The 27,039-nt window shown below is 42.9% G+C and overlaps 2 protein-coding genes across 6 annotated transcripts in view; both read left to right on the top strand.

Moving 5' to 3' along the window:
- Nucleotides 1–11,507: 11,507 nt before the first annotated feature.
- Nucleotides 11,508–19,996, top strand: OTUD6B (OTU deubiquitinase 6B). Its single transcript, XM_061607238.1, has 7 exons — nt 11,508–11,800; nt 14,454–14,608; nt 16,049–16,141; nt 16,643–16,955; nt 17,990–18,051; nt 19,175–19,281; nt 19,647–19,996. Exons 1-7 carry the CDS (start codon nt 11,683–11,685, stop codon nt 19,726–19,728), a joined length of 930 nt encoding a protein of 309 aa, XP_061463222.1. The 5' UTR covers nt 11,508–11,682; the 3' UTR covers nt 19,729–19,996.
- A 2,569-nt stretch (nt 19,997–22,565) lies between these two features.
- The window catches only part of LRRC69 (leucine rich repeat containing 69), a 37,062-nt gene continuing 32,588 nt past the window's right edge, over nt 22,566–27,039 (top strand). For all 5 annotated transcript variants that reach the window (XM_061607255.1, XM_061607274.1, XM_061607266.1 and 2 more), the window contains exons 1-3: nt 22,566–22,853; nt 24,921–25,047; nt 26,925–26,997. In XM_061607255.1, the coding sequence (XP_061463239.1) occupies nt 22,626–22,853; nt 24,921–25,047; nt 26,925–26,997 (428 nt within the window). In that variant the 5' untranslated portion in view covers nt 22,566–22,625. The remainder of the gene's footprint in view (nt 22,854–24,920; nt 25,048–26,924; nt 26,998–27,039) is intronic.

Below are 27,039 nucleotides of genomic sequence, written 5' to 3' on the forward strand. Positions count from 1 at the left end.
ATTGTTATTAGTGTCCCCCTATATATATCATCAGCTTTGCTGATATGTACGTATTTTATTGTATGGCATTTTGGGATGGTTGTTTTTTTTAAGATATAGCCCATCCTGGGACCTTACAGTGAAGGGCTGATAAAAAATATAATGAATAAATAAATAACATATAGAAAACAGCAGAAGGTCTGTGGATGATCATCTGTTAATGAGTAGACACTGGCAAAAAACCCTAAATGTTGGCTTATTAATGACAATCCATATTTTAACTTGGATGTGCTTACAGAACAGCTTTTGCACTTAAGGTTCCCTTTAATCCAAGGGTGGGGAACTGGATCCAGTTGGTGGATTTATTTTTTAAGTTGAGCCTTGGAAAAAATCATAACTTCACCCAGTCATCTGGCACAGCAGCTTCGACTGGAACTACCCCACTAGCAACAGCCACTATCAGTAGATAGACTCTAGCAGTGATATGCCATTACGCAGCCTAGAAATAAACAGAGAGAGAAGTTGTGAAAGGGAGTGTGTGTTGTGGTTTGACATGGCTAGGAATGACTCAAGGGGAATCCTAAAGGGCTTTTGCCCACCACAGAACTAGTTGCCCTGCAATTTCTTATATGTCCAATTTATAGTATGGGAAATGGAAATGGACTGCCTTCAAGTCGATTCTGACTTATGGCGACCCTATGAATAAGGTTTTCATGGTAAGCGGTGTTCAGAGGGGGTTTACCATTGCCTTCCTCTGAGGCTGAGAGGCAGTTACTGGCCCAAGGTCACCCAGTGAGCTTCATGGCTGTGTGGGGATTCGAACCCTGGTCTCCCAGGTCATAGTCCAGTAAATACATAATTCAGATTGCACTAAATGTTCTCCCATATTGATGTTTAGGTCAAAAGCAGAACTTTTTAGGGGAATAAAAACCTTCCCTACTCTTCTCTGCTTATGAGAATATTCCCTTTTTTCAATCCATGGACAGTCCCAACCAAGTGGGGATTGCTGTGCCTAGCCCTGACCCAGTACCAGATAGGGTGTCCTCAGAGGACAATGACCTTGGGGAGCAGGCAGGATCGCTTGGAACCAGTGCTGAGGATTCCCTTGAAGGGCCTGGGAGGGATACCCAGTGAAGACCCCTTGGATATGTCAGAGGAAGAGGGGATGCAACCCAGCCCCTGAGAATTTTTGCCACAAAAGATCCAGGTCTGGGCTGAAGAGCAATAGCATGCATCTACAGACCCAGAGTTGTTGTACATCTCATGAGTCAGGGGTTTCCTCATGAGTAAGTAATCCCTCAAATTCCTTCACCATCAGCATCTGTGGTTAGGATGCGATCTAGAAGGCCAGTGTCTATAAGATCTCCTTCTAGAGCCCACTAATTGTTGACAGCATGGATCTCCGATTACTTGTTACCAAACCTAGTTCACCTATTTTGTTGAGCTGCACTTTGCCTGGGTTCCCTGTGGTGGTGTGTGGTGACCTCAAATTATTGTCTGATTTTGTGTCTGGATCATGTTTTGGACTTGATCTGATTCCCTGTGCCTGGACCTGGTTTGTTTGGACTGTCCTGTATCTTCAATCCTGCTTTCCTGGGTGAGTGTTTTGCTAACAAGCTTATATCTCCTTGCATTGGCCCCCTAGCTCCTGAAGGCACCTCCTGGAGCATGATAGCAAGCAAGCATGGGTGTTACAATGCTGCATGGTAACCAGAAGTGGCTTCATGTGATAATATAACTGAGAGAAATCAGGGGAGAGTGAAGGCAGTGTTTTCTGTATCAGTCAGATGTATGGTCAGATCACAACCAGTTGGGAGCCACACAGTAAATAGGCCAGAGTTAATTGCTGTTTAACATGTACGTGAAACTGCTGAAGGTGGTTGTCCAGGGATCACAGTATGCTGTCATTGCTATGCAAGTTTTCTTTTCTGTCTCATCTAGTGCTAGGGGTAGCAGAAATGCTAAATCAGTGCCATGATGCAGTAATGGACTGGATGAGAGCCAGTAAACTGAGGCTCCTTCCAGCCAAGATGGAGGTACTTATGTGGGCTGTTTGTCTATGCAAGTGGCTGTCAGGACCCCACCTGTGGACACCATCTTGTCATGGTCCCACCTCAGGGTCCTGGTCTCTTAACGGTTCTCTCACCGGCTCTAGCAAAGATCTTTCAAGATCCCACTGCTAGGCAGCACCACCAGACACTCCCTGTAAACAATATTGCCTTGAGACTGTGCCTTCGTCTCCTCCTGGCTTATTGCTACGTTGTGTCTGGGTGCACTTACAGGCCACAACCCCCCTGTATCTTTGTGCCTATAAAGATTACAGCCCTGCTTTGCTCTGGATACCTGATGATGTTACACTATCTCTTCACCACTGCCACCATTGATACTGTTTCCCAACCTTGGTATATGTCCTTCCCACCCTTCTGGTCTGTGTAAACCCAGCCAAGGATCAGGCATTTTGGTAAACCAAGAACTATTTATTTATATACACAGGGAATAACAAGATTACTTAAAAGTTCAGTCAACAAGCGTGTGGTTTCATAAGATGTGTTACTCTTTATGTTTCTTAGGCACCAGTAACCTGCCTCACTACCCGCCTAATCCAATCCACCCAACAACCCTCTCCAAAACCAACCAACCCTCCAAAACCCTCAGAACGAATGAACCCCCCAACCCCCCAAACCAACCAACCCCCCAAACCCTCAGAACCAACCAACTCCCCTCTCAACTGTCATCCTCTCATTTATACCTTCAGACACTCAAACGCTCAGCCAATCATCATACAACATTTGTCAACATTCTAACCCATGTACCCCCTCTCACTCAGTCTACTTACCACATATACTCTAATAAACCCGCACTTACCATATTTACAGTATTATATATATCTACAGGGACATCACAGTGGCCTCTATGACTCGAGTTCCTTTTAGCTGCTTAGGCTGGTATGCTAGCTAGAACCCTAGCTTGGACAGCATTTGTCTTTTCTCAGTGAGCTATAAAGACCTGTTTGGATTTCTGCAATCCGTTGTGCATAGGGCCACCTTTGAAGCTAGGCCGGAAACTTACTTTTGCAGACAATATAGTGGTGAGATTGCTACATGGAACTGGGCATTGCTAATGTATTATGCCAGTGTTTTGTAATCTTCATTGGCTCTCAGTAAAGTGACTCTTAAAACTTATTACTTGTCTGGCTCATTGCTTCAACTGGCATCTAGCCTGTCACTATACTGTTCTGCATCCTGGGCATCTGCTTGCGCCAGATACAACATCCAACAAGTGGTAGCAGAGGATGGTTACCTGGTGCTGAGGGTTACCTGGTGCTGAGGATTACCTGGTGCTGAGGATTGCAGAAAAGCGGCAGAGAAAAGCCAGAACTGCAGACCAACGAGTAAAACAGCAGAGAGACGGAGAAACCGAAAGCTGAGCTGATGCCAAAACAAAGGTCTGTAGTGTTAAGCAGAAGCGTGCAAGCAATAGACCAGGATTGGGAAGAGAAAACATATGTGGAGTTGGGAAACACTGAAGGTAGTAATGAACAAGAACAGGCAGACACAGTACCTATAAAACAAGAAGAAACAGGCAGCAGTAGTGAATCAAGTTCTAGCTCTGAGAGAGAAACAGAGGAATCGCCTGACACAGACACAGACACTAAGGCAGAAATACAACCACGCAGATCAGAGAGAACAACCAAAGGTATTCCACCTGTTAGATTTAAAATAAATTCCATTAAGCATATAGACTTCAGTAACTGGAAAAAGTGGGATGATGGGAATCATGAAAAATAATTGCTGAAATAAATGTAATAAAAATGATGCTGAGATTGCAATGGAGTAACTGTATTACAAATGATGCTGATGTAAACTGAACAAAAGAAATGTATCATGTGGAGAAATGTAATTTAAGTGACTGCAAGAAATGTAACTGTAATTGTGATAACAAAAGTTGGAAGAAACATGAAAGATGTAATGTAAATGATAAAGATTTATGCTATGGAAAAATAGGTGGGGGGTGTTGGCAAAGAAAGAGTGCCTGAATGTATTTTTCCACAGCAGAGTTACAAGGCCAAGACGCTCAGAGTCCGTGCAGATCTCAAGGACAAGTATCCAAGGCAACCAGCTGGCCTTATCTATAAGACTTGGCAGATCTGGCCAGTTGGTGTGGGGGTCGAGGAGTTTGTACAGAGAGAGAGCTTGTGATATATTCTATTGTCAGTAAAGTGACTCTTAAAACTTATTACTTGTCTGGCTCATTGCTTCAACTGGCATCTAGCCTGTCACTATACTGTTCTGCATCCTGGGCATCTGCTTGCACCAGATACAACATCCAACAAGGCATGCCTGTGTTGTGCTGCAAAAAACACCGCAGCACACGTGGAAAGCCATGGAGTGATGACACTTCCCTGCTGGGAGACCTCAGGTACCTCACCAGTTCCTCCTCAGCAGTGTCCACTGCTGACTTCTTGCCCTGGGGCAGAAAGTTAAAGAAGGCATCTTCTAAGTCATCTCCTTCCTGGTCTTTATCTGAAGACTGATCACTGTCCTCATTAAGTACACCCATCTTTATTTCAGCTTTCAGCAAGGCTTCCATTGTGTATCTAAGAAAGAGAGAGGATATGTTAACACATATATGTTAGGAAACCATCATCTGCTCTTCATTTCCTGATGCTTGTCATGTCCCCTGGTTCAGGGTCCAGCCTGAGCCTGTAGATGATGACATGGAAGGTAGGAAGGTGACCAAGTCACCACACTCATGGGGCAGCACAGCAGACCCTTAAGGATTACCTGCAGCAACCCAAGATTGTGATGAGAAGCCCCAGGAAGAAAAGGCCCAGCCCCTGCCTACCACCTTAAGCCCTCTGATGCCTCCCTTGAGACAACATTTCCCTTGGAGTAATCCACCCAAAGGGCTTCCCTAATCTTCTTACTTGTTGGTATGGGTGGCGGCCTGACACGATTCCAGCCAATCTAGTTTGAAGCGAGGGTGTAGGCAGGCTGCCAGAAGAAGCCTCTTGTCCTCCCAGATAGCTGCAAATCGCTTTCTTAGGGCTTCGCACACACCTCTCAGCAGCTGAAAACAGTATGTGTACCTCTCAGGTTTGTTTTCCAGTCCTTCTAACTTGTGGTCCAGATTGCAAAGCGTTGGTAGCAAATACCCCATGAACATGCCGTTCTCCCGTTGCAGGATATCTAGGGACTGGGCTAGTGGCTCCATAATCTCTGTGTATTCCTGTACCACTTCAATCTCAGCAGCTGTGATCCTGGACAAGGAGCAGCGGTCCATTGCGGCATGCATTTTTAGTGGCACAGTTGACAGGAGCTCATGTAGTTGCTTCAACGCATCAAAGGTGGAATTCCACCTGGTCTTATTCGGTACCTTCAGATACACACCATATTGCGCATGGATATACTCAGCAATCTGTGCTGACTGGTTCTGCTTGGACCACAACTTGCTGCACTTTCCCATCAAGGAATGAAACTGTTTCTTGAAAGGACCAAGAAGACTACTTTTGGAGGAGTCAGAAAGCATGGCCTCTATGTCTTGTGTTGCCACAAGGTTGAGGGTGTGGCTAGCACATCTCTGGTGTGGTGGTAAAACAAAATCCTCTCCTGAGTCTGCAGCTTCTTCCTCTGCCTCAGGTCCTGTGTCCAGGATCTCACAGATAGGCACAAACTCCACCTCAGCCTCCTCCTCCTCCTGGTTATCACCATCATCGTCACTGGTGCCTGCAGCTTCCACTGGTTCTTTGGCCATGAAAACTCTGAACGCTTTCACAAAGTTGGAGCCCTTGTCTGTAGTAGTGCACATAACTTTGTTGTGGATCCTGTACTGCACATGTACATCATGCAGTGCTTTTGAAAGGACATCGTATGTATGGCGCCCCTTCAGACGCTTACAAGCCAAGGCCCCGACCTCACATTTCAGGGTAGTTGGGTTGATCCAGTGGGCTGTTACCCCAAAGTAACTCTTCTTGCCATTGGTCCAACAATCTGCAGTGGTTGCTATATATGCCACAGCACCCATTCGGTTTGCAAGAGTTTCTCTCATGTGGCATGCTCTCTTCTCAATTCTGTCTCTCAGAGTCTTGGCACATATGATAGTGAGATCTTTGGGGAGTCCAATGTGAACCAGATTAATGAATGATGGTTTGTCCACAGTCTGAAGTGGTAACGTCTCCTCTACAATGAAATCAATGATTCTCCTGTCGAGATTGCTCTGGGTGACAGGCTCCCTGCCAGATCCCCACCTCTCAAGGGTTGTCTGCTGCTGCTTCAGCATTTTGGGAGGAGGGGTGTCATGCATTGGTTCAGGAAGGCCACGTCTCCTTGCCTTTATTGCTTCTTCAATTGCTCTCAGCTTCTCAGGGTGTGCCCTCTGAGGAAGAAGAACAAAGCATGAATCCAAGAAAAAATGGAAGAGGAACTTCACAATTTAAACATAAATAGACAATGGACACTCTTTGAGGACCAGCATGACAAAGGCTTACCTCAAAATGTTTCTTCACATTGGATGAGGAGGAAACAGCTGATCTCAGATTTTGGATCCTTGGAAGGCAGTAATTGCATCGTACAACAACATTTTTCCCACTCTGGCTCACAAATGTACAAGCTTTCTCAAAACCAAACCATGGTACTTGCTGTTCTGCAGATGTGGCTGTGGGCAACTGGCACTGCTTCATGCCCTCCTTCTCCTCATGCACAGGGCCTCGTTTCTGAACCTCACTTTCTAGTTTTGCCTTCTCAGGATCAACAAGCTGTGACTCAAGTGGCCGCACTAACTGACTGCTGCTCTCAGCAGCAAAACCTGCAACAGGCATCTCTGTAATAAACAAGAGATAATGCTCCTATATGGGTGAACTTCAGCTGTGATGTGCCCCCATCTCTTCCCCATGCTGCAAGATCCCCCAGTCAGAGTGGAAGTAAGCAGGCCGATAGCACAATTAAAAGAGATCCTATTTGCATCATTTTTGCTCACTGAATAACCCTGCCTGGGCCAGTCTAACCTACTATCTCACAGGGTTGTTGTGAGAACAAAATGAGACTAGGGTTCAAATCCCCACATAGCCATGAAGCTCACTGGGTGACCTTGGGCCAGTCACTGCCTCTCAGCCTCATGAAAACCCTATTCATAGGGTCACCATAAGTTGGAATCAACTTGAAGGCGGTACAAATATTTTTTATTTTGAATGTGATGATTATGATAATAAATATGCAGCATTTCAAATTAATTCTGTATGAGAAGCATTCCATGCCAAGCTTGGAAAACCAAGGATGAGGTATAAAATGTAGACAAAAATACTTTTGACAAAATGCCGTTTATCTTTTATATCTGTAATTAGCAATACAGCTGAATGATGTATGTAAAGTATTTTTTCTTTCCCTTTTCTTTTTTATTAATATTTTAGTACTACTGCTAAAGTTCTGATGAAAGAATAAAGCATTCATTAGCCAAATTCAAATGATTAGAACACATCACATAAATTCCACTGAAGTTGGAGTTTTTGCCATAGAAAATGAAAAAAACATATAACCTATGATAGCCCAATAGACAATCAGAACTAATATAAAACCCTATTGCTTCTCATTTGCAAATCTTGCAAGATCTAAGGTAACTCTAGATCATGTGAGTTCAGGTGATGCATGTTATGTACATTTGTATAGATATTAGCAGAGATTGTCAACAGTCTATCTCTCTCTGGGACTGGGAATCTCTCTCTTTCTCACAGAACATGAGTTTGAGAGCTGGGGGACTGAGAGGAGGAGCTGCAAGGACCCTACTTCTCACCTCATCTCTGCCAAGAACAAAAAAATCAGCCTTAAGCCATTTATTATACGCCTAATGATTTTTTATTTTTATTATTATTATTATTACTGAGACAGTTTTTGTCCCACATACAATTCAGTCTTGTGATTAAACAGGACAAAAATACAAATAAAAAGAAAGATGGAGTTCAAATAAATATACAATAAAAAGCTAGCCAGCATTTTAAAAGGCAGGAGTGCTCTGTCTGGATAAATACAGCACACAGGTATGCATGGGAACAAGGGGGAGAGTTCAAAAAGGGGGGGAAGAAAGAGAAGTAGGCCGAAGTTTCAGAAGTGCCTTGTGATTGATGGAGGGGGCGGCAGAGGCAAGGAGAGGCAGTGGGAGGGGCAGAACGGTGCCGTGGGGGGTGGGGGGGCAGAACGGTGCTGCGGGGGGCACACACACACACACACACACACAAATCATCGTCACTCACCTCCACAGCTCTTCGCCATTCTGCTGCTGCCTTCTCCTCCGTTGTCCTTGCCCTGGCTTTTTCCTCTGGCGTCCATTTTGTCCTCTCAGACGCTAGCAGGCCCTGCCTATTCACCTCTTCCCTCGTGCATCCTAACACAGATCACGAGGGAAGAGAGAGTCTGCGCAGAGGTCCAATCAGTGTGAGGCACATGTCTTGTGTTAACCAATCACAGCCAGGAGCTGTCTTCCCCTTGTTCCCGCCCCGAAGTAACGTGCAACCTAACGTGGAAATGTTAAAGTTGCAGCTGAAAAGTAGGGAAATTACTAGTCGTCCCGTTACTTGCCAAATGTAATGGAATTACCCACTCGTTATTTAAAATTGTAACGAATTACAAGTAACTCGTTAAAAATAACGAGTTACTTCCAAGCTCTGTCCGTCAGTAGCGCCTTTATTTTCCTCAGTGGGGCTAATAGCCTCTGGGGGAAATTTATATAGGGAAAACTTGCATGGAGAAAGGATTAAGACCCCTCTTCATTCATAACATCTGATCCAAACAGCAGATGCTTCCAGATGACTTGTTTGTTGAGCATTCTTTCTGATTTGTTTGTGGGAGGTTGGATGACGTTTGCCTCAAGCAAGTGTCGTGCCACACTTTGCTGTCACTTTTCTTATCAGAAAAAGTCCAATCTTTGGGGGAAGCGTGTTTGTTGCACAAGAACTCTAAACTAGTGTTGATTGTGCAACCTTAATTTGCCAATATGTGAGGGAATCCCATCTGAAAACAGCAAGAGTCTGGAAGCACCCAGAATCAGAGCCCCAAATACTGCTTCAATATTTATATGAAAAAGCAGACTGGGAATCACAGATTGCATGTGTCTGCTCTGGTCATCGGATGATCGTCAGAAGTGCAGAATCCACAGGTTGTCTGGAACTTGGAGATCTTGCCACATGCAGGCGTCATGCTTCAGACATGACACCAGGAGTACAGAGAAGTGGTGAGCAAGACAAAGAAGAAAAGGCTGGACTATAACTCCTGTGAGCTATGCATCTTGGATTCCTCCTTTAGCCACAGACTCTAGTTACATGCTATCTTGCCATTGTAACAGCAGAGGGATTAAGACTGCTGTTTGCTACTGGGGGAAAATACAGAAACTACTCAAAAGAGGACTCTTTAGCTAAACAATTGAGAAAAAAGTGTCTCTCCCTCTCTATATATAATTCAAAGCATTGCAGATATATATTCTGAATAATTCTTAGAACAAGCACATTCAAAGCACAAGACCGTCGAGGGAGGTGGTTGGAACCTTGGATGACAAGAGAGCCAAAAGTGTGTTAAAGGAGGATAAGATTGCAGAGAAGCTAAATGAATTATTTGCATCTGTCTTCACAGTGGAGGATATAGGGCAGATCCCTGTGCCTGAACTAACTTCTGCAGGAAGGGAGGCTGAGGAACTGAGTCAAATAGTGGTGATGAGAGATTAAGTTCTAGGTTTAATAAACAAAATAAAAACCGGCAAATTGCCCGGTCCAGATGGTGGTCCAGATGGCATCTGCCCAAGAGTTCTTTGAGAACTCAAATGTGAAATTGCTGACCTAACAAAAGTATGCAACTTGTTCTTCAGATCTGCCTCCATACTTGAGAACTGGAAAGTGGCCAATGTAACACCAATCTTTAAAAAGGGATCCAGGATGGGTGGGTGGGTGGATCCTAGAAATTATAGGCTGGTTAGCTTAATTTACAAAAACTGGTAGAAGGTATTGTTAGCGGTAAAATTCATTAATAGGCAAAAAACCCTTGTGGTTTAAGAACGTACAGTATAGCCTATAGCCAGTAGATATTTCTATTCCACTTTAAACTGTCATGGCTTCCCTCAAAGAAGTGCACTTTGTGAAGGGTACTAAGAGTTGTTAGGATATTCCCTATTCACTTTACAGAGCTACAGTCATCAGAAGCAGGGCAGACTGTTAAACTACTTTGGCCACTGGAGCTCTATTCCCATTGTTATTCCATTCATTTCTCATAACTTTTTGGGTCTGATTTTACAGTCTGATAGAAAAGCAGAGTTTATAGCAGGGTTGGAGAACCTGTGGCCCTCCAGATGTTCGCCAGCCAACAAGATCTGTAGGGCCACAGGTTCCCCATCACTGGCCTTCCTCAAGGACTGCACCTTGAAGGAGGTTTTACAGTAAAAAGGGGCGGGATTTGACTAGCGTTGTGTGCCCCATTTCAGAAGAGAGAGGGGGAGACACACTGGAACCAGCAAAACAGTAAGTGTGTTTTTTCGCAAGAACAAGTTGAAAACGAAAAATATCAGCTGGGGCCAAGTACAAGAAGTTGGAGGCACAATAATCTAAAGAGCCACAGGGTGGCGCGCTGCCTCACTAGGATGGGTTTCCTCCCTCTGTTCTTTTCTCTGGTATGTTTCTTCCTCCGCAAAGAGACCGGAAAAGGATTAACTTATAAGAGACTTATAGTTTTAGCTGCTTCCGAGTTGACTTTGGACAATTTGCATCAAGGCGGAAATGGCTGCTACCCGGTGAAACTTTGATGTTAGCATAATTGTGACTGGGCCACCCACGTGTCCTTCACTAACAAAAGATCGCTGCAAACATCGGAGCTCTTGCTCTTTCTAATTTTAAACTTTTAGAAGCGCAGCACGTCTGCATGCAGATCAATGGAATTCAAAGCTGGTAGACATAAGCACTTGAGGAGCACGCGAGTCTACTGTCTCTCCATTTTATCCTCCCAAGAACCCTGTGAGGTAGGCTAGGCTGAGAGACTGACTGGCTCGTGGTCACTCAGTGAGTTTCATGGCTGAGGGGGGATTTGAACCCTGATCTCCCAGGTCGTAGTCCAATACTCTAACCACTACACCACACTGGCTCTCTGTATCGACCTCAACAGTGGCAGATTTTTTTAATTTAAATTTTAAAAATATCACCGCTCATGTTTTCCCCACGAAATAAATAAGAACTGAAGTAGTGCAGGAACTCTCACAACGCAGCCCTATATCAGTGTGCAGGGAGTGAGTAGTCCCACCCACTGATAATAAGGATAGTTCCTTCTATGTAGACATGCATAGGATTGTGCTGTCGGCAATATTTCCATTGCAATCTCTACCCATCTTTGCTCCGAGATCATTTTCATTGAGATAAATACGGCTTACACAGTAGTAAATTTATTTCTGGGTGGGCCCGCCGCTGCTCATATCACAAGTATAGCTGAAATCGCAGGAGATAATATAATAATCGCTCTTCACTTTTCCTAACTCCATGATCACACGGCTCTCCATCTCCTCCCAACTTCCCTCCCTTTTGGAATCTAAAGCTTCCCGGCATAACAATACGAGGCGGCCGCGAGAGGGTTAAGGGACAAGCGGCGCCTCTTTGACTTCTACCCATCGGGGCGGGGCTCGTCCACGTGGGCGGAGCCAGCTTTGGCTGACACCTGAGCGAAGGAGGTGCGTGGTGCTACCGCCATGGACAGGCTCGGCGAAGAAGAAGAAGAGCCGGTGGTGGCTGCAGCGAAGGAGGCGGAGAATGACGGGCTGGACTTGCTGGCCCGGCGGCAGCGCAAGGAAAAGCGCGAGCTGCAGGGTGAGGCTGACGGCAGGCAGGCGGGAGCGGGCCGGGCCTACGAGGGAAAAGAGCTGATCAGACGCTGCCGAGGCAGGACCGCTAAATGGCAGGGAGGGGGAGCCGGCAGGACACCTGGCCTGGAAGCGGGAGGGGTGTGTGTGTGTATCGAGGGACTTCTTGATACGCACAAACAGCAGCCAAGCTTGTGGCACTCTCAACACGTAACCGTGTTGGTTTTGTTTGACCCGCTAAACGTATACCGCTGCCCCACATAACACGGATTCTGTGGTTGGCTGCTCACTGGACGAACACGTAGTGTTGATCCAGCTTTTCGGGGCTTTGGTTGAGATACTTTCCCTGATTGGGTGGGTCTTCTGCCTCGTTGCAACCTCCCAGAAGGAAAGTGCAAGGCGAGTGCAGGATCTGGCTCCACCTCATCAATCATGCCGCTGCTCCTCTGGGGAGCACAGCCGGGGAGGGTGAGAAGAAGCAGAGGGTGAGCAGAAGGGAGGGGGTTACCAGTGGACCCCCTGCAGAGATGTGGGCCTGGGCCAGGCACCCAACGATGCTGACCCTGATGCTAGCCTTGCAAACTCAATACATAAGATATAAAATAGAGTAAGTTTTTAAAAGAAAAAACATGAAACATAAAAGAAAAAACACGGTTGCCCCTGAGCGGCTTCTCCAGCATTGTGGAGCCCGGTTTGCACCTTGGTACACCAGTGAGCTAAGGGCAATGAAACAGGCTGGACTACGGCTAGAGCGCAAGTGGCGAAAGACATGCTGTGAGGCTGATCAGGCATGACTGAAACATCATAACCATGCCTACTGTGTGGTGGTGAGGGCAGCAAAGAAGGCCCACTGCTCTGCCACCATCGCATCCTCAAGTAGCCGTCCAGTGGAGCTTTTCCATATTGTCAGGAGTCTTTTGACATCAACTCCAGGAAATGGAGTTTTAGACCTTTTGGAGGCCCACTGTGAATTGTTTGCAAGGCACTTGAGGGTAAAGTTGCGAATACCCCCTTTTTAGGGAAGGTGACTGAGAGGATTGTGGCACAGCAATTACAAGTACTCTTGGATGAAACAGATTATCTTGACCCATCCCAGTCTGGGTTCAGGCCTGGTTTTGGGACTGAATCGGCCTTGGTTGCCCTGATGGATGACCTTTATCGGGAGAAGGACAGGGGGAGTGCAACCCTGTTATTCTTACGTGATCTCTCAGTGGCTTTTGATACCATTGACCAGGGTATCCTTCTGGGCCGACTTGGTGAGCTAGGTATTGGAGGAACTGTTTTACAGTGGTTCTGATCCTATCTCCAAGGTCGCTCTCAGAGATATAGCATTGGGTGACTGTCTTTCGGCCCCCTGGCAGTTGTGCTGTGGGGTGCTGCAGGGTACCCTCTTGTCCCCCACGCTGTGTAACGTCTATATGAAGCCCTTGGGAGCAGTCATCAGGAGATTTGGGGCAAGGAGTCCACAGTATGCTGACGAGACCCAGCTCTATTTCTCCATAACATCTGAATCAGGAGAGGCCGTGCAAGCCCTGGACCGGTGCTTGGACTCGGTGGTGGGCTGGATGAGGGCCAGTAAACTGAGTCTAGATCCTAGTAAGACGGAGGCACTGTGGGTTGGTGGTTCCCGAGTTCGGATAATTGGTCAGTTGCCTGCGTTGGACGGGGTCATACTCCCTCTGAAAGAGCAGGTCCGTAGTCTGGGGGTGGTCCTGGAGCTATCTTTGTTGCTAGAGGCCCAGGTGACCTCTGTGGCTAGGAGTGCCTTTTACCAGCTTCGGCTGTTAGACAGCTGCGGCCGTTTCTGGACCGGGATAGCCTGACCACTGTTGTCCACACACTGGTAACCTCTAGGCTGGATTACTGTAATGTGCTATATGTGGGGCTGCCCTTGAGGTTGGTCCGGAAGCTGCAACTGGTGCAAAATGCAGCGGCGAGACTGCTCACTGGGGCAGGGTATTGCCAACATGTCACCCCGGTGCTGAAAGAATTGCACTGGCTGCCCATTTGCTACTTGGCCAAGTTCAAAGTTCTAGTTTTGGGACCAGGATACCTGAAAGATCATCTTACCCCTTATATACCCAGTCGATCACTGCGCTCTGCAGGTGAGGGCCTCCTGCAGATACCATCTTATCAGGAGGTTCGTTCTGCACAATATAGGAAATGGACCTTTAGTGTGGTGGCACTTATCCTGTGGAATTCTCTCCCCTTAAATATTAGGCAGGCGCCATCTGCTATCTTTTCGGCGCCGTTTGAAGAGTTTCCTCTTTCAACAAGCCTTTTAAGTTGAGACCTATCCCAGTCTGCGTCTGTGTTAGAATTGCTTTTAATATGTTTTCTCTAATACTATGTTTTTAACCCTTTTTAAAAAGATGTTTTTAAAGCTTTTCTTTAAATGTTTTTGTTTTGTTTTAATGTATTTTAAGGTCTTTTTATGATGTTTTAAAGTGCTTTTAGCATTTCTGTTTGCCACCCTGGGCTCCTGCTGGGAGGAAGGGCGGGATATAAATCAAATAATAAATAAATAATACCATGCATTGAATCACACACATGATATAGTAATGTTAAACACATATGATGGGCAGTTTTTCATTTATAAACAGTGACAAAAATAATTGTTAGGTGCTTATCATTTGTCTCACTGATTTGTGCTTCTGCAGCCAAAATCCAAGGAATGAAAAATGCTGTTCCAAAGAATGACAAAAAGAAAAGAAAACAGCTGTCTGAGGATGTTGCTAAACTGGAAGCTGAGCTGGAACAGAAGCACAAAGAAGAACTGAAGAAGCTAAAGGAGACATTACCTGAACAGAATAAAGTATGTGTTGTGATGCACTTTATTTTATTCTTTACTGTTGTGCTTTATTCTTCGGCATAATATCCACTGAAACGGTACTGAATGTCAGTGTGTGAACATTGCTCATATCTCTAATAAATCTGATTATTATCCTTAGATGCACAATGAGTGATCACTAAAAACACATCTTGATTCTTGGCAGCCATATTGTATAAAAGTAAATGATTTGTGTTACTTCTGTGACAAACACTCATTTGCTCAATAAACATGTTAAGTTTAATGTTTATTTCTTGGTGAACTCTGATGGTGTGCATTCTAGTTCCCAAGACATTGATTTTGCTTGCTACATCATTGAATGACAGCAAACGTCTAACTTGCTTTCCATGGTGTCTGGGATTCAAATTAGCTCTCTTTTTTAAGTTGGGGAAGATTCTGGCCTGCCATAATTTCACTGATAGCAGTGGACCAGGGTGGGGAACTCTACCCAGCCAGCGAGTTAGATCTCTACCTCTCCACCCTCAGTGGGCCAACTTTGACAAGTGGATGCAGCTGCCCACCTGTCAATCACCTGACATCATTATGACACCAGATGACAACTTTAAATTGGCTGATTGGTGGTTAGAGCATGCACCTTTGAAGGCACTTGCTCAGCACTGATCAGCTGATCACTGCTGAGAGAGCCTTATGGGTTGCACAAGGGTGTTCCTGATGGGGAATTCCCTAGTGCAGCCAATCTCAGTGGGGCCGTCAGCAAGCCCTTCATGACAAGGAACAATTTAAGCTCCTGACTGTTCTTTAGCAGCTACTTCTACAGCTGCTCCACACCTGATCTCGTATATAGCATCAGGTATGGGTCAGGGTGACGTGGTATGGGTCAGGGTGACGTGGTTTGGGGAGAACAGCCTTGTAGACCAATTAGAATATATCCTGAGCCTAAATTGGCCTGCAGGCTGGAGATCCCCCTCCTCTGCAGTAGAACTTTGGGGTGTTAGACTGCTGTATGACTATTCTTCCTATACTTGACCTGCACAACATGGAACACCCAGACTTTGTGCAGTATGTACTAGGGATTTTCCCCCCATAAACCCTGTTTCTGCAATACTGGGGTGGCATATTGGGCAGACTGAAGTACCGAGAACCCTGTTTAAACTATCCTTATGACAAGGTAACTGAGCTTGATGTCTTAAACCTTAGTTTAGAGGTTGAGTGATACTTCTGGAGTGGTATATAACTGTCTTGTTGGGGCCACCTTTTGCAAACTGTAGAAGCTAAATACTAAACAACTGGAATGGATGTTAATTATATTCGGTGATAGACCACGGTAAGAATGGTATGATATATCAGGAAACTGAGCAATATCAAACTCCAAATGCAAGGATAACAACTTACTCTGAAATGTAAGTGTGGCAGGTCAAGAAACTATTAATTTCATATTTTACATAATTCTTATTTATCCTGTAGGAGGGTTCAGCAGTTAGAAGTATTGCAAGATTGGAGCTTGAGGGCACAGAACAGAGTCAGCCTCCTAGAATATCAAAAGCACAGAAGAGGCGGGTAAGATTTTTATGGATGTGAATATTGGCTTAATTCGACCATGAACAACATGTAGAGCCAGGAGCGAGATACCAGCTTCAGTGTGAGATCTGGTATCAGTAGTGTGACTCTGGACCTGGATCCGGCCCCATAGCTCAAATAGAAGCAGCCATCAGCACATCACCTTGCATGTTATCCCATGGGTCTTTTCTGGTGGTAAAGCCTCTTTCATGTATACTAGGAACTGGCTACAACTAAATGTGACTGGATTCTCAGAAGTACTAATGGTGTCATTTTTGAATGGCAAACTCTATGTAACTGAAATTTCTGGATACGTTTCAGTACTCTCCTTAACCTGTGGAACTTTACTACTTTGCTTTTTGCTCATTTTGCACAATTCTGTTGTTAGAATCGAGAAGTGTATTGCAGATAATCGAGACCTTTTATTAAGCATGATTATGATACTAGTTCATAATGTAAAAAGGTAGCATTGCAATGTGTTTCACTATTTTCAAACCACAGGATAAAAAAGCAGCCATAGAAAAGGAAAGAGAAGAAAGAATAGCAGAAGCTGAGATTGAAAATTTAACAGGAGCTAGGCACCTTGAAAGTCAGAAACTTGCACAGAGCTTAGCCACAAGGCAGCTGGAAATTAAGCAGATCCCATCTGATGGTCATTGCATGTACAGAGCTATTGAAGATCAACTCAAGGAGCAACAAAACTCCTGGACAGTTGCAACTCTTAGAAGTCAGACTGCAGAGTACATGAAAAGTCATATAGATGATTTCCTACCATTTCTAACTAATACAAATACCGGTGACCTGTACAGCCAAGGTAGGTAAACTACTTCCACCATTATGTGCAGATTTCTGTTGCAAGTAATGTCAGTGGTGACTAGATAGCAAACTGGGGGGTAGGAGTGGAAGTGGAACAGGCCAATTGAGTAGGATGTAAAGAGATGGGCCCTATGTTCTAGATCAGTGGTTCTCAAACTTATTCCCCCATGCCTTACTTGAAAATTGTTGAGGGTCTTGGCAGACCACTTAATTATTTTTATGTCTGTTGTAGAAATTGTAATGTACTATGCTAGATGCTGTATGTATGTATTGCTTCTTTAACTTCTTATATTTTATTGTATTACAATTTGCATTCCATAGAATTAATATTGTAAATTACAATACAAGAAATAAAAGAAGCAATGAAAATACAATTAAAATCATTATGAATATTTAATGTGGCCATGCTTTGGACCACCTGAATGAAGCTCATAGACCACTGTTGATCCATGGAGCATAGTTTGGGAACCTCTGCTCTAGATAACAGTGAGGACCTGAGACTGTAAGGCTGTTTTAATGTCTTTGACCTAAATCCAGTGTAGAGTGAAGCTTGCTCAAGCCCATTGAATCACTGGGTTTAAGCATGTTTAAAACTCCACATTGGATTAAAACCTTGGATTATAATGATTCAGTATGCCATGGTTTACCATTGCCCTTACTGAGATTTGCTTCCCGTCCTTAACTGTATCTGTGTAGCCTAGGGAAACATCCCAAAGCAGAACCTCTGTGCAATCTAGGAGAAGGACAAATTATTATAGTGAACATTTTATTGGAAAATCTTTCCATACATTTTAAAGTATTTCTTGCCTTTGTCATTTCACGGAGCACTTTTTGTTTGCTCCCATTTGTTTTGTTTTAACGGACAATGCTATATCTTTGTCTTCAGTGTCTACTTCCCTTTTGTCTTGTGTTTTACTAAGCAAAGTTCAGTTCGTCATCCTACTTTAACTTCCATTGTAACCTTTCCCTTTTAAGCTTGCTTTGTCTTCCAGCATTCAAATTAAAAATGATGCCTTTTTCCTCCCCCTGCAGAGGAATTTGAAAAATACTGTCATGATATAGCAAACACAGCTGCATGGGGTGGTCAGTTGGAAGTAAGTACTGCACTCTCTACTTTCCTAGTATCTCAAATGCTAATGCTTGTTCATTTGAGTAATCAGAATTTTCCCAATTCTTCAAGGGAAAGTTTTGAAGCAGGGCTAGGAAACCTGTGACCCTCCAAAAATTGTTGGACTCTTTCACTCCCATAAGCTCCAGCCAGCATGGTCAATGGTCAGGGATGATGGGAGTTGTACTCCAGTGATATCTGGAAGGCCGCAGGTTGCCCCAGCCTACTTTAACATAAAGACATTGTTTCAGGGTTAGGCAATCCTTGAAAAAAAATGAAATGCACTGCCTTCAAGTCCATCCCAACTTATGGCGACCCTATGAATAGGGTTTTCATGGTAAGCAGTATTCAGAGGGGGTTTACCATTGCCTTCCTCTGAGGCTGAGAGGCAGTGACTGGCCCAGGGTCACCCAGTGCGCTTCATGGCTGTGTGGGGATTTGAACCCTGGTCTCCCAGGTCAGAGTCCAACACTCTAACCACTACACCACACTGGCAATCCTTACTGCAGAGAAAATCAAGAGCATTTCCATTTTGTCTATGTGGTAGAAAAACAAGTTGTACTTTGTTAAAAAAAAAGAAGTGCACCTATGATTGGGGTTCATTCCAAAGCTTATTGCATCTTTCTATATTGCTAAGACCACTGCCAGGTCTATGGCTCTGTACCATTTTCCATTATAGATCCTAGTTAGTGAACATGTCCAGTTGACATTTCTGCCAATTATGGCATCAAGGAGAGAAGCAATGTAATTATTTAGGCCCATTTTAACAATAAAGATTCCATCTTACTGTCCTGATCTGTGTGCTGTTGTTCAGCCCATTTCAGCATTTGAATAGACTATTCTATGAAAAGTCATACTCATAAAATGAGTTAGTTTTTAAGATAATAAAAAGGAAAAGACTTTGTGTTAGGAATTTTTACAGTATCTAAAACAATACAGTTGTTAGAGCAAAGTTATGTTGTAGAACTTTATTTCATTGAACCATCAGTACATTTTTTAAAGGAAATCATTGTTTTAATTTAATGTTGTGCTAACGCACCCTGAGGCTATGTGTAGTAAACTAAAATTCTCGTACATCAATTTAAAAAAAATGTCATTGTGCCTTACAGCTAAGGGCTCTGTCACACATCTTGCAAACACCAATTGAAGTCGTACAAATGGATTCACCACCTATCATTGTTGGTGAAGAATACAGTAGAAAGCCACTAATACTTGTGTAAGTAGATACTTTAAACATTGGGGTTCAAAGGAGTTCTGTGTTTGAAGAAGGCTATATAAGTGACTGATGTTTGAAAATATTTATTGAATTATATATTTAAGGGTACCTTGGGATAAGACCATCAAACTCAGTGGGACTTATTCTGGGTAAACATTCATGGGATCAGTGTGAAGGACCCCCTAACCCTCTGGAGCAGAATCAGGAGTATGGACTGTGGAGGGAATAGCTGAAAATTGTTTCCTTCTGTTCTGCTGATGGAAGCCTTATTATCACCTGAGTAAAACCATTGTGTGTTTGTGTATTCTACTAGCTGGGAAGAAAGCTTTCATAATTTCTTTAACATCTATTGCATTTGTTTCTAGGTATATGAGACATGCATATGGATTAGGAGAACATTATAATTCTGTAAAACCTCTAATGGACACGACAGAAAATGAAAGCTAGTACATGATTCATCAGAAGATATGATGAGTGCATCTTTGCACTTTATGCTACTTATCTTTGGATAAGTAAACTAATTCTGCTTGAGTTTTTTTTTTACAAGGCATTGAGGGTTTGGGAATATATCAAATTTGTTGTAAAAACTGTTAATTCTAATTTAAATCATGTTTTAAAACTTCCCCCAAAAGTGTTTGTAATGTACCTCATAATAAACTGTGTATTAGATTTTTTCATTTGTGTTCTATCCTCTTTAGTAACAAAGACAATGGTATATGTACCACTGTTGCACAACTCTTCAATTATTATGAACGGCAATCATTAAATAACTGCAACATATGGGAGTATTTAACAGTGTGAAATTACTACAATAGTTAAGACTGTTTCAGGAATACTAGGGGATGGTTGTATGATGCTTCTTTAGGCCAAAGTTCTTTAAACCATTGTTGTGATTTAAAAAAAACAAAAAACTTTTGTTAAATTCCTCAACCACTTCACCCCACCTCCAAGGACAGCTTGAAATGGGGTTGTACATCCAAATGTAACAATTTTGGAGGCTCTGAAACATATGTTACTGGTTATAAGAAACTGCCTTATACCGAGTTCAGGTCATTGGTCCATTTGGCAGCAGCTTTCCATGCTTCAAATAGGAATCTTTTCTAGTCCTACCTAGAGATTGAACCTAGTACCTTTTTTGCATGCAAATCATGTGCTTTACACTTCCCTTTAAATTCTTTTGAATATCAAGTTAGCTTTGTTCTTAAATAGGATGACTGTTTCTTTCTGAATTATGTAGCAAAAGCATCCCTACGTTACGGGATAAGAATCGATTGAGTTGCTGATCCTGGTGCCAGATTCATAGACGCTACACAATCAGCTCTGGAGTTATGGCATTGTTGCTAAACTTGGATGTGAACTTGCCTTTCACATTTTATTTAAAATATTTTAATCTCACTATTCCACAATTATGCAAGGCAGCTTAAAACATAGCTGTAGTGTACATATAGCAGTCCCGATTCCCATAATGGTAGTGGGTCAAAATTGCTGCCATGTTTTAAGGATAGGATCAACTAAGTACTGTATATACTAGCCGTGCGGAGATACTGATTCACGCAAACACTGCATTCATATCAGCTCGTCAGTCTGCAACCCATTCCATGTTTGAATCAACCCTACATCTGTAGGACACAAAAACACAAATACTGTATCTGAAGTTGCAACTTAAAAACTGCAACTTTCATGCTGTGGTTCAAATGCAGCTGCTTATTTTAAAGAATACCTGCATATAATTAACCTTGTATTACAATTACTTGTACAATGAAAGCTATGTTTTGCTCAGTTGCATATTTAATCTTCCTGATTTATAATGTTAAGATTTTTTTCTTTGTTTTCAAGAGTCATGATGTTAGTCAGTTTTATAAATAGATGGCTATTTAAGGTAACTTGCAATTTCCACTCCCAGCAGCATTCTATTGCAGAGTGCTTATTCTATTGCTAACAGCAACAAAGTGTTAGTACATCCCATCAGCAGCCATGGCTACTGCAGCAACAGAGGTTGGCAAGGGAAGAGCCCTCTCCACAGCCACACTCCAACAACGTGTGTGTCACAAGGCCTTTCCCACCACGTCTCTCCCTTTCTCTTCACCCTAAGTTGGCCGTGATGGCAAGGGGGAGTTTGGGGCAGACGTGCCTGGCGGAGAAAGAAAAGGTCTTTCCCTGTCAGCAGCCATGACTACTGCAGCAACAGCGAGGAGAGGTTGGTGAGGGAAGAGCCCTCTCCACAGCCACACTCCTGCAATATGTGTGTCACAAGGCAGGGGAGGGCGAGCGCGGAGAGGCAGAGCTGGGAAGAGGCGATGGAAACAAGCCCTGCTTGGGGGGGGGGTTATCTGAAATTAGTTTTATTTGAAAACTTATATTCTAATAATGAGTACAGCCTGGTCCCTGCCTCCATTTCACTCCCCTTCTGAAGCGGACTATAGTCCATGAAAGCTGCTGTCTTAATAAATATGTTAGTCTACAAGGTACTACAAATCTCTCTTCTGATGCAACATACTAACCCGTCTACCCTTCTAGAAATTCAGTTCAGAGAGGGCTAGGCAAACCTTACTACAGTATTCATATCCAGGGGGCTTGCTTTTTTTTTCTTTCCCCAAGACGCTTATCCAAGTCATTTAAGTTATTTTTATTTTATTTATTACATTTATATCCCACCTTTCCGCTAAAGTGCACAAGATGGTGTACAAACATGATTTTATCTTCACAACTCCATGAAGTTGGTTAGGCTGAGAGAAAGTGACTAGCCCAAGGTCACGCAGTGAGCTTCATGGCAAAGCAGGGATTTTAATGTTGTGCTTGTGGTTTGCAACATAAAACGAAATTCCTTGCACTCAGTTTTCAACACTCCCCTTTTGTGTTTCTATTTATTTATTTCATTTAATTATCCACAACAAACTATGAGATGTGTCCCTGTCAGTTTGTACTGCACCTTTGACAACATTGAAAGAGAAGCAGCCAGGATCGTGACGACTTCTCGTTTCCTCTCTCTGCTGCCCCTGGTTCAACTTCTTAGAGAAGGGATGGGGAAACTGTGACTCTCCAAATATTGTCGGACTTCAACTCCCAACATCCCCGGTTGGCTGGGCTGGCTTGGACTGATGGGAGCGGGAGGTTCCCCATCGCTGTCCTAAGAGTGTCTTTTGTGTCATTGGGATCTGCTTTTCCTTTTCCTTGCAGCTACCTGCGTGACATTTGCACCCTTACATATGCCTGTTCTCTTCTCGGCCGCCGTAGAATACGCTCATTACTATGGCCACGAGGTTTCTTCCGCTCTCAAAACGAGGCGTCGCTTTGCTGTTTCCATAGCGACGGCCAAAGAGGCCTTGTTTACATCCGCGGTTTCTATGGTGCCGTGCCTAGAGGAGACAGTTCTCCCGGCTGGAAGGAAAGGAAACATGGCAGAACTGCTCCGGGCACTGCGGGGTGGACCAGGCACTCGGTCTCTTTCATTGAAAGCGCGGGGGCTACATCACTTGCCCCGGGGTGTGGGGAGTATGAAAGGCCTTGAGAGACTGACGCTGCGGGACAACAGGCTGCGTCGGCTACCCCAAGACATGCAGACTTTGAGCCGGGTGAGGCGGCCTTGGAGATCTCCTGTCAACAGAGGCACGCCAAGAGGATTCTCTCTTGTTAGCTTAATTCCTTTCGTTCCCTCTAATGATTCTCCTAGCCCTGCTCCTGTGCTTTTTGGCAGTACCACGGCATTGTTTGTGAAGGTAGTACGGAAATAAAAGTGGGCAGGAATTTCCCCCCCATCAGCTACTGTTAAACAGCGCAGGGCGGGGGAGGGTATTTTGCAATGCCGGCCAGAGCTCCCTCAAAGGCCATCCCTAATCACCACATGAAAATGTTGTTTTAAAAATAACATTTTCTACCAGGTCACATTGGGCACTGAGCTTTGGCGGTCTGCCTTAAACTACAGAATGTGGTTTTGCGAAGTTATTGTTTTCTCTGCAAGCTCTTTTCTTCCCAAGCCTCCTTTTCCCTGCTATGAAGAGCTGGTTGGACTTCCTTCCAAGCCCAAGGGCTTGCATATGCGAACCAGAATTTTTACCTTTTTTTCTTTAAACAGTAGGGCCTGTATCCTATCAGAAATTGCTTTTGAAACTTACCTCATGTTGAAATGATGGGGAAAGTATCTCTTTGTCTTCCAAAACGTGAGCTAGGTAGGAGAAGCAGTGAGAACCAAATACTTCTCCATATAAATCTACTGTATGCCAAGGGAGAAAGCATGATAGGACTGCACCCATTCCAAGAAAAGAGCCTGGCAGAGTGCTTCTCAAAATAATTATGTATTGTGGTACAGCCAGCACTTTCAACAACACTGCTTTCATCATGAAGTATAAATATTTTACAACTGTGGGAAAATGCACACTTGTTTGCCATAGTCACATGGCTTTGTGAAAGTATTTTGAAGTAATTTGAGTTTTCCCAGAACATTTTAAAAATGTTTTAAAAAGTGCATATTAGGCCCAGGTCGATTTATAGTACCACCAAGTTTCAGTCTGTCACAAAAAGTTCCATTACCCCTTTTATGACCCATTAAAAAGAAAGGCTTAGATTGAAAGATGTAAAGACCTATTCCATCCACCCCCAGTCCACCTGTGCATAGTCAGGGCCTTCTACGTGATCCCATTCCCTCCTAATTTGATCTGATAAATGCCCCAGAAATTTAAGAGCATGGTCCAGTTGAAGTTATGCACCTTTAAATCCCATTGATTTTAATATGAGAGTTGAGCTTTTAAAATCTTAAGTCTCTCTCACCGAAATCAGTGGCACTTAAAAGTCTTGATCTTTGAATACTTTGCATCCTGTATTTACAACCATTAAGATTATAGCATCTTTATATTTTCATTTGTGGTCTAAAACCTTATAGTGGTATTTATAAAGACAATTGTGTGTTGCAGAATTGTTCAAGAAAGCTGCACTGCATTTCCCAAATTTTCTTAAAATTTTGCTCAGAAGGAAGCAGTCCAATCTCATTTACAGAAGGAGTAACTTCCCCTTATTTTAAAAGCCTCCTATTGTCCACATCATAACCAGAAACCCTACTACTTATGTATGTTACATTACATTGGCATTTAAAATATCAACTTCCTCAGTTTTCAAATTAAGAAACTTGTTATAATTGGTTAAAATTGACAAGCTTTCCCTCTCAAGTATTTAGCACAAACTTGAGATCTGGCTAGTGACATCAAACAGAATAGAGATTTAGGATTTCAGTTTTGCAGAAGCTCAGCAAGACTACAACAGGGTGTTGTGTAGCATGCATGCCACTTCCTTGGAAAGGTTTTTTGTGTGATGGAGGGGGGTTGCACAGGGTATATTTGAATATCATCTGGTATTAGGTAGTTTTCTGATGCATTCTTGTACTCACTATAGTTTCAGCTTTAAGGTAATATCTTTTGGTAATGCATGTATTTAAGTAAATGAATGCCAGGAATCACAAGTGGGTAGAGTCCTCTTGTGCTCAGGTCTAGCTTTTGGGTTTTCCATAGGCATCTGGTTGGCCACTAGGATGCTGCACTAGATGGGCCAATGGGCTCATCCAGTATGGCTCTTATGTTTGCAGTGGCTTAGTTTCTTAGCTTTAGTACATGAAATGATGCAAGATTGTTTAATCAAATATCTTATTATAGTTGAAGGTACTAAATTTGGGAAACAATAATTTTGAGGAATTTCCAGAGCAGCTGAAATACCTCACATCTCTGGAGAACCTTCATTTGTTTAGAAACAAGATCACCAGAATATCACCCTTAGTATTTGGTAAGTTCCTATCACATTGCGCTCAAAATCAAATATTGTACAGCATATATAATGTGAAACATAATATATTATAAAAAATAAATTATTTTAAAGAGTTTTTATCCTGCACTTTAGGGGGTTACCAGAACAGGCTAGAGATAATAAGACAGTCCCTCCCTTCAGGCTGACAATCTAAATAACAAGACACAAAAGGAAAAGGGATTGGGAGGGGAAAATATTGTAGTTTCAGTGAATCAAATTGCATCTGACTAAACCTAATAGTTCTGGAGAAGATACACTTTGTTTTGGATGATATATACACATGTTGCAACATCTTAGAAAAAATTACTCTTGTGAGAAAAGACAAATTTAAAAGATGGTGCCAGTGGTCTATAGATTTTTAAACAACCTACATTTATTTATTTTTTTAAAAAAAATGTGGCTAGTCAAGAGCAGTTTTTAAAATGTTCACAAGAGGTTTTTAAATCAGTTAATGTAACTGACCAAGGCTGCAGTCTAGTACACACTTACCAGAGTAAGTCCCATTGAAAAATGCTAAAGTAATGACAACAGAAGATTTATGCAACATTACAGTTGACAATGAGGACATTGAACTTGTCAAGGATTATCAATATCTTGGCACAATCATTAACCAAAATGGAGACAATAGTCAAGAAATCAGAAGAAGGCTAGGACTGGGGAGGGCAGCTATGAAAGAACTAGAAGAGGTCCTCAAATGCAAAGATGTATCACTGTACACTAAAGTCAGGATCATTCAGACCATGGTATTCCTGATCTCTATGTATGGATGTGAAAGTTGGACAGTGAAAAAAGCAGATAAGAGAAAAATCAACTCATTTGAAATGTGGTGTTGGAGAAGAGCTTTGTGGATACCATGGACTGCAAAAAAGACAAATAATTGGGTGTTAGAACAAATTAAACCAGAACTATCACTAGAAGCTAAAATGATGAAACTGAGGTTATCATACTTTGGATACGTAATGAGAAGACATGATTCACTAGAAAAGATAATAATGCTTGGAAAAACAGAAGGAAGTAGAAAAAGAGGAAGACCAAACAAGAGATGGATTGATTCCTTAAAGGAAGCCACAGACCTGAACTTACAAGATCTGAACAGGGTGGTTCATGACAGATGCTCTTGGAGGTCACTGATTCATGGGGTTGCCATAAGTTGTAGTCGACTTGGAGGCACATAACAACAACAAAGCCCCATGGAATTCAATAGTATTTCTGAATAGACATGGTTAGGACTGAGCTGTAAGTAGATGAACATTGTAGACCTAAGTAGTCCCAATTCCCAGTAGTCCCAATTCCCAGTAGTCTCAGGTCCAAGAATTATGTTTGTAATTAATATGTATGTTACTGCAAGGGCAGTAATTGAACTTTAGGCTGCTTATGATCTTATAGTCAAATCTACAATGTGCTTTCTGCCCTCATTTTGCCACCTTGGTATCATTTAGGCTGTCATTCTGTCCACACTTCCCTGGGAGTAGCTTCCCTTAATTCAGGAGGACATTCTCCCAAGTAACTATGTAAAGGACAGGACTGTTACTGTTACTGATCCATACTGTGGTTTATCCTATCCTTAATTCTAATTTTGGTTTTCCCTGACACTGGCCTTTCATCTTTCTAAGCATTTACTTCCTCTAGATTTTTTCGGCAACACTTCATCACCCACTTGAAACTGTGTACTTATCTAATGACTCTATAGAATATTCACTCATGTTATGTTCTTGATCATTTTTAAAACTTGCATAATGACAAAAATGTTTATAACAGCATGGGTATATGGAATGGAATGCAATGGGATTAAAATGCATATTGAGGTATATGTAGAAAAAATATGTACTTTATCTTAAAGTTGTCTTTCTTTATAGATGGATTGCAAAATTTAGTACTCCTCAATCTAAACAACAACCAGCTTAGCTATCTCCCTCCTGAGATACACAGGTAATTTTGATTACGATAAGGCTGAGGTTTTACTCGAGTTGG

This window comes from Rhineura floridana, chromosome 1, assembly GCF_030035675.1.
Source record: "Rhineura floridana isolate rRhiFlo1 chromosome 1, rRhiFlo1.hap2, whole genome shotgun sequence".
Classification (NCBI taxonomy): Eukaryota; Metazoa; Chordata; class Lepidosauria; order Squamata; family Rhineuridae; genus Rhineura; species Rhineura floridana.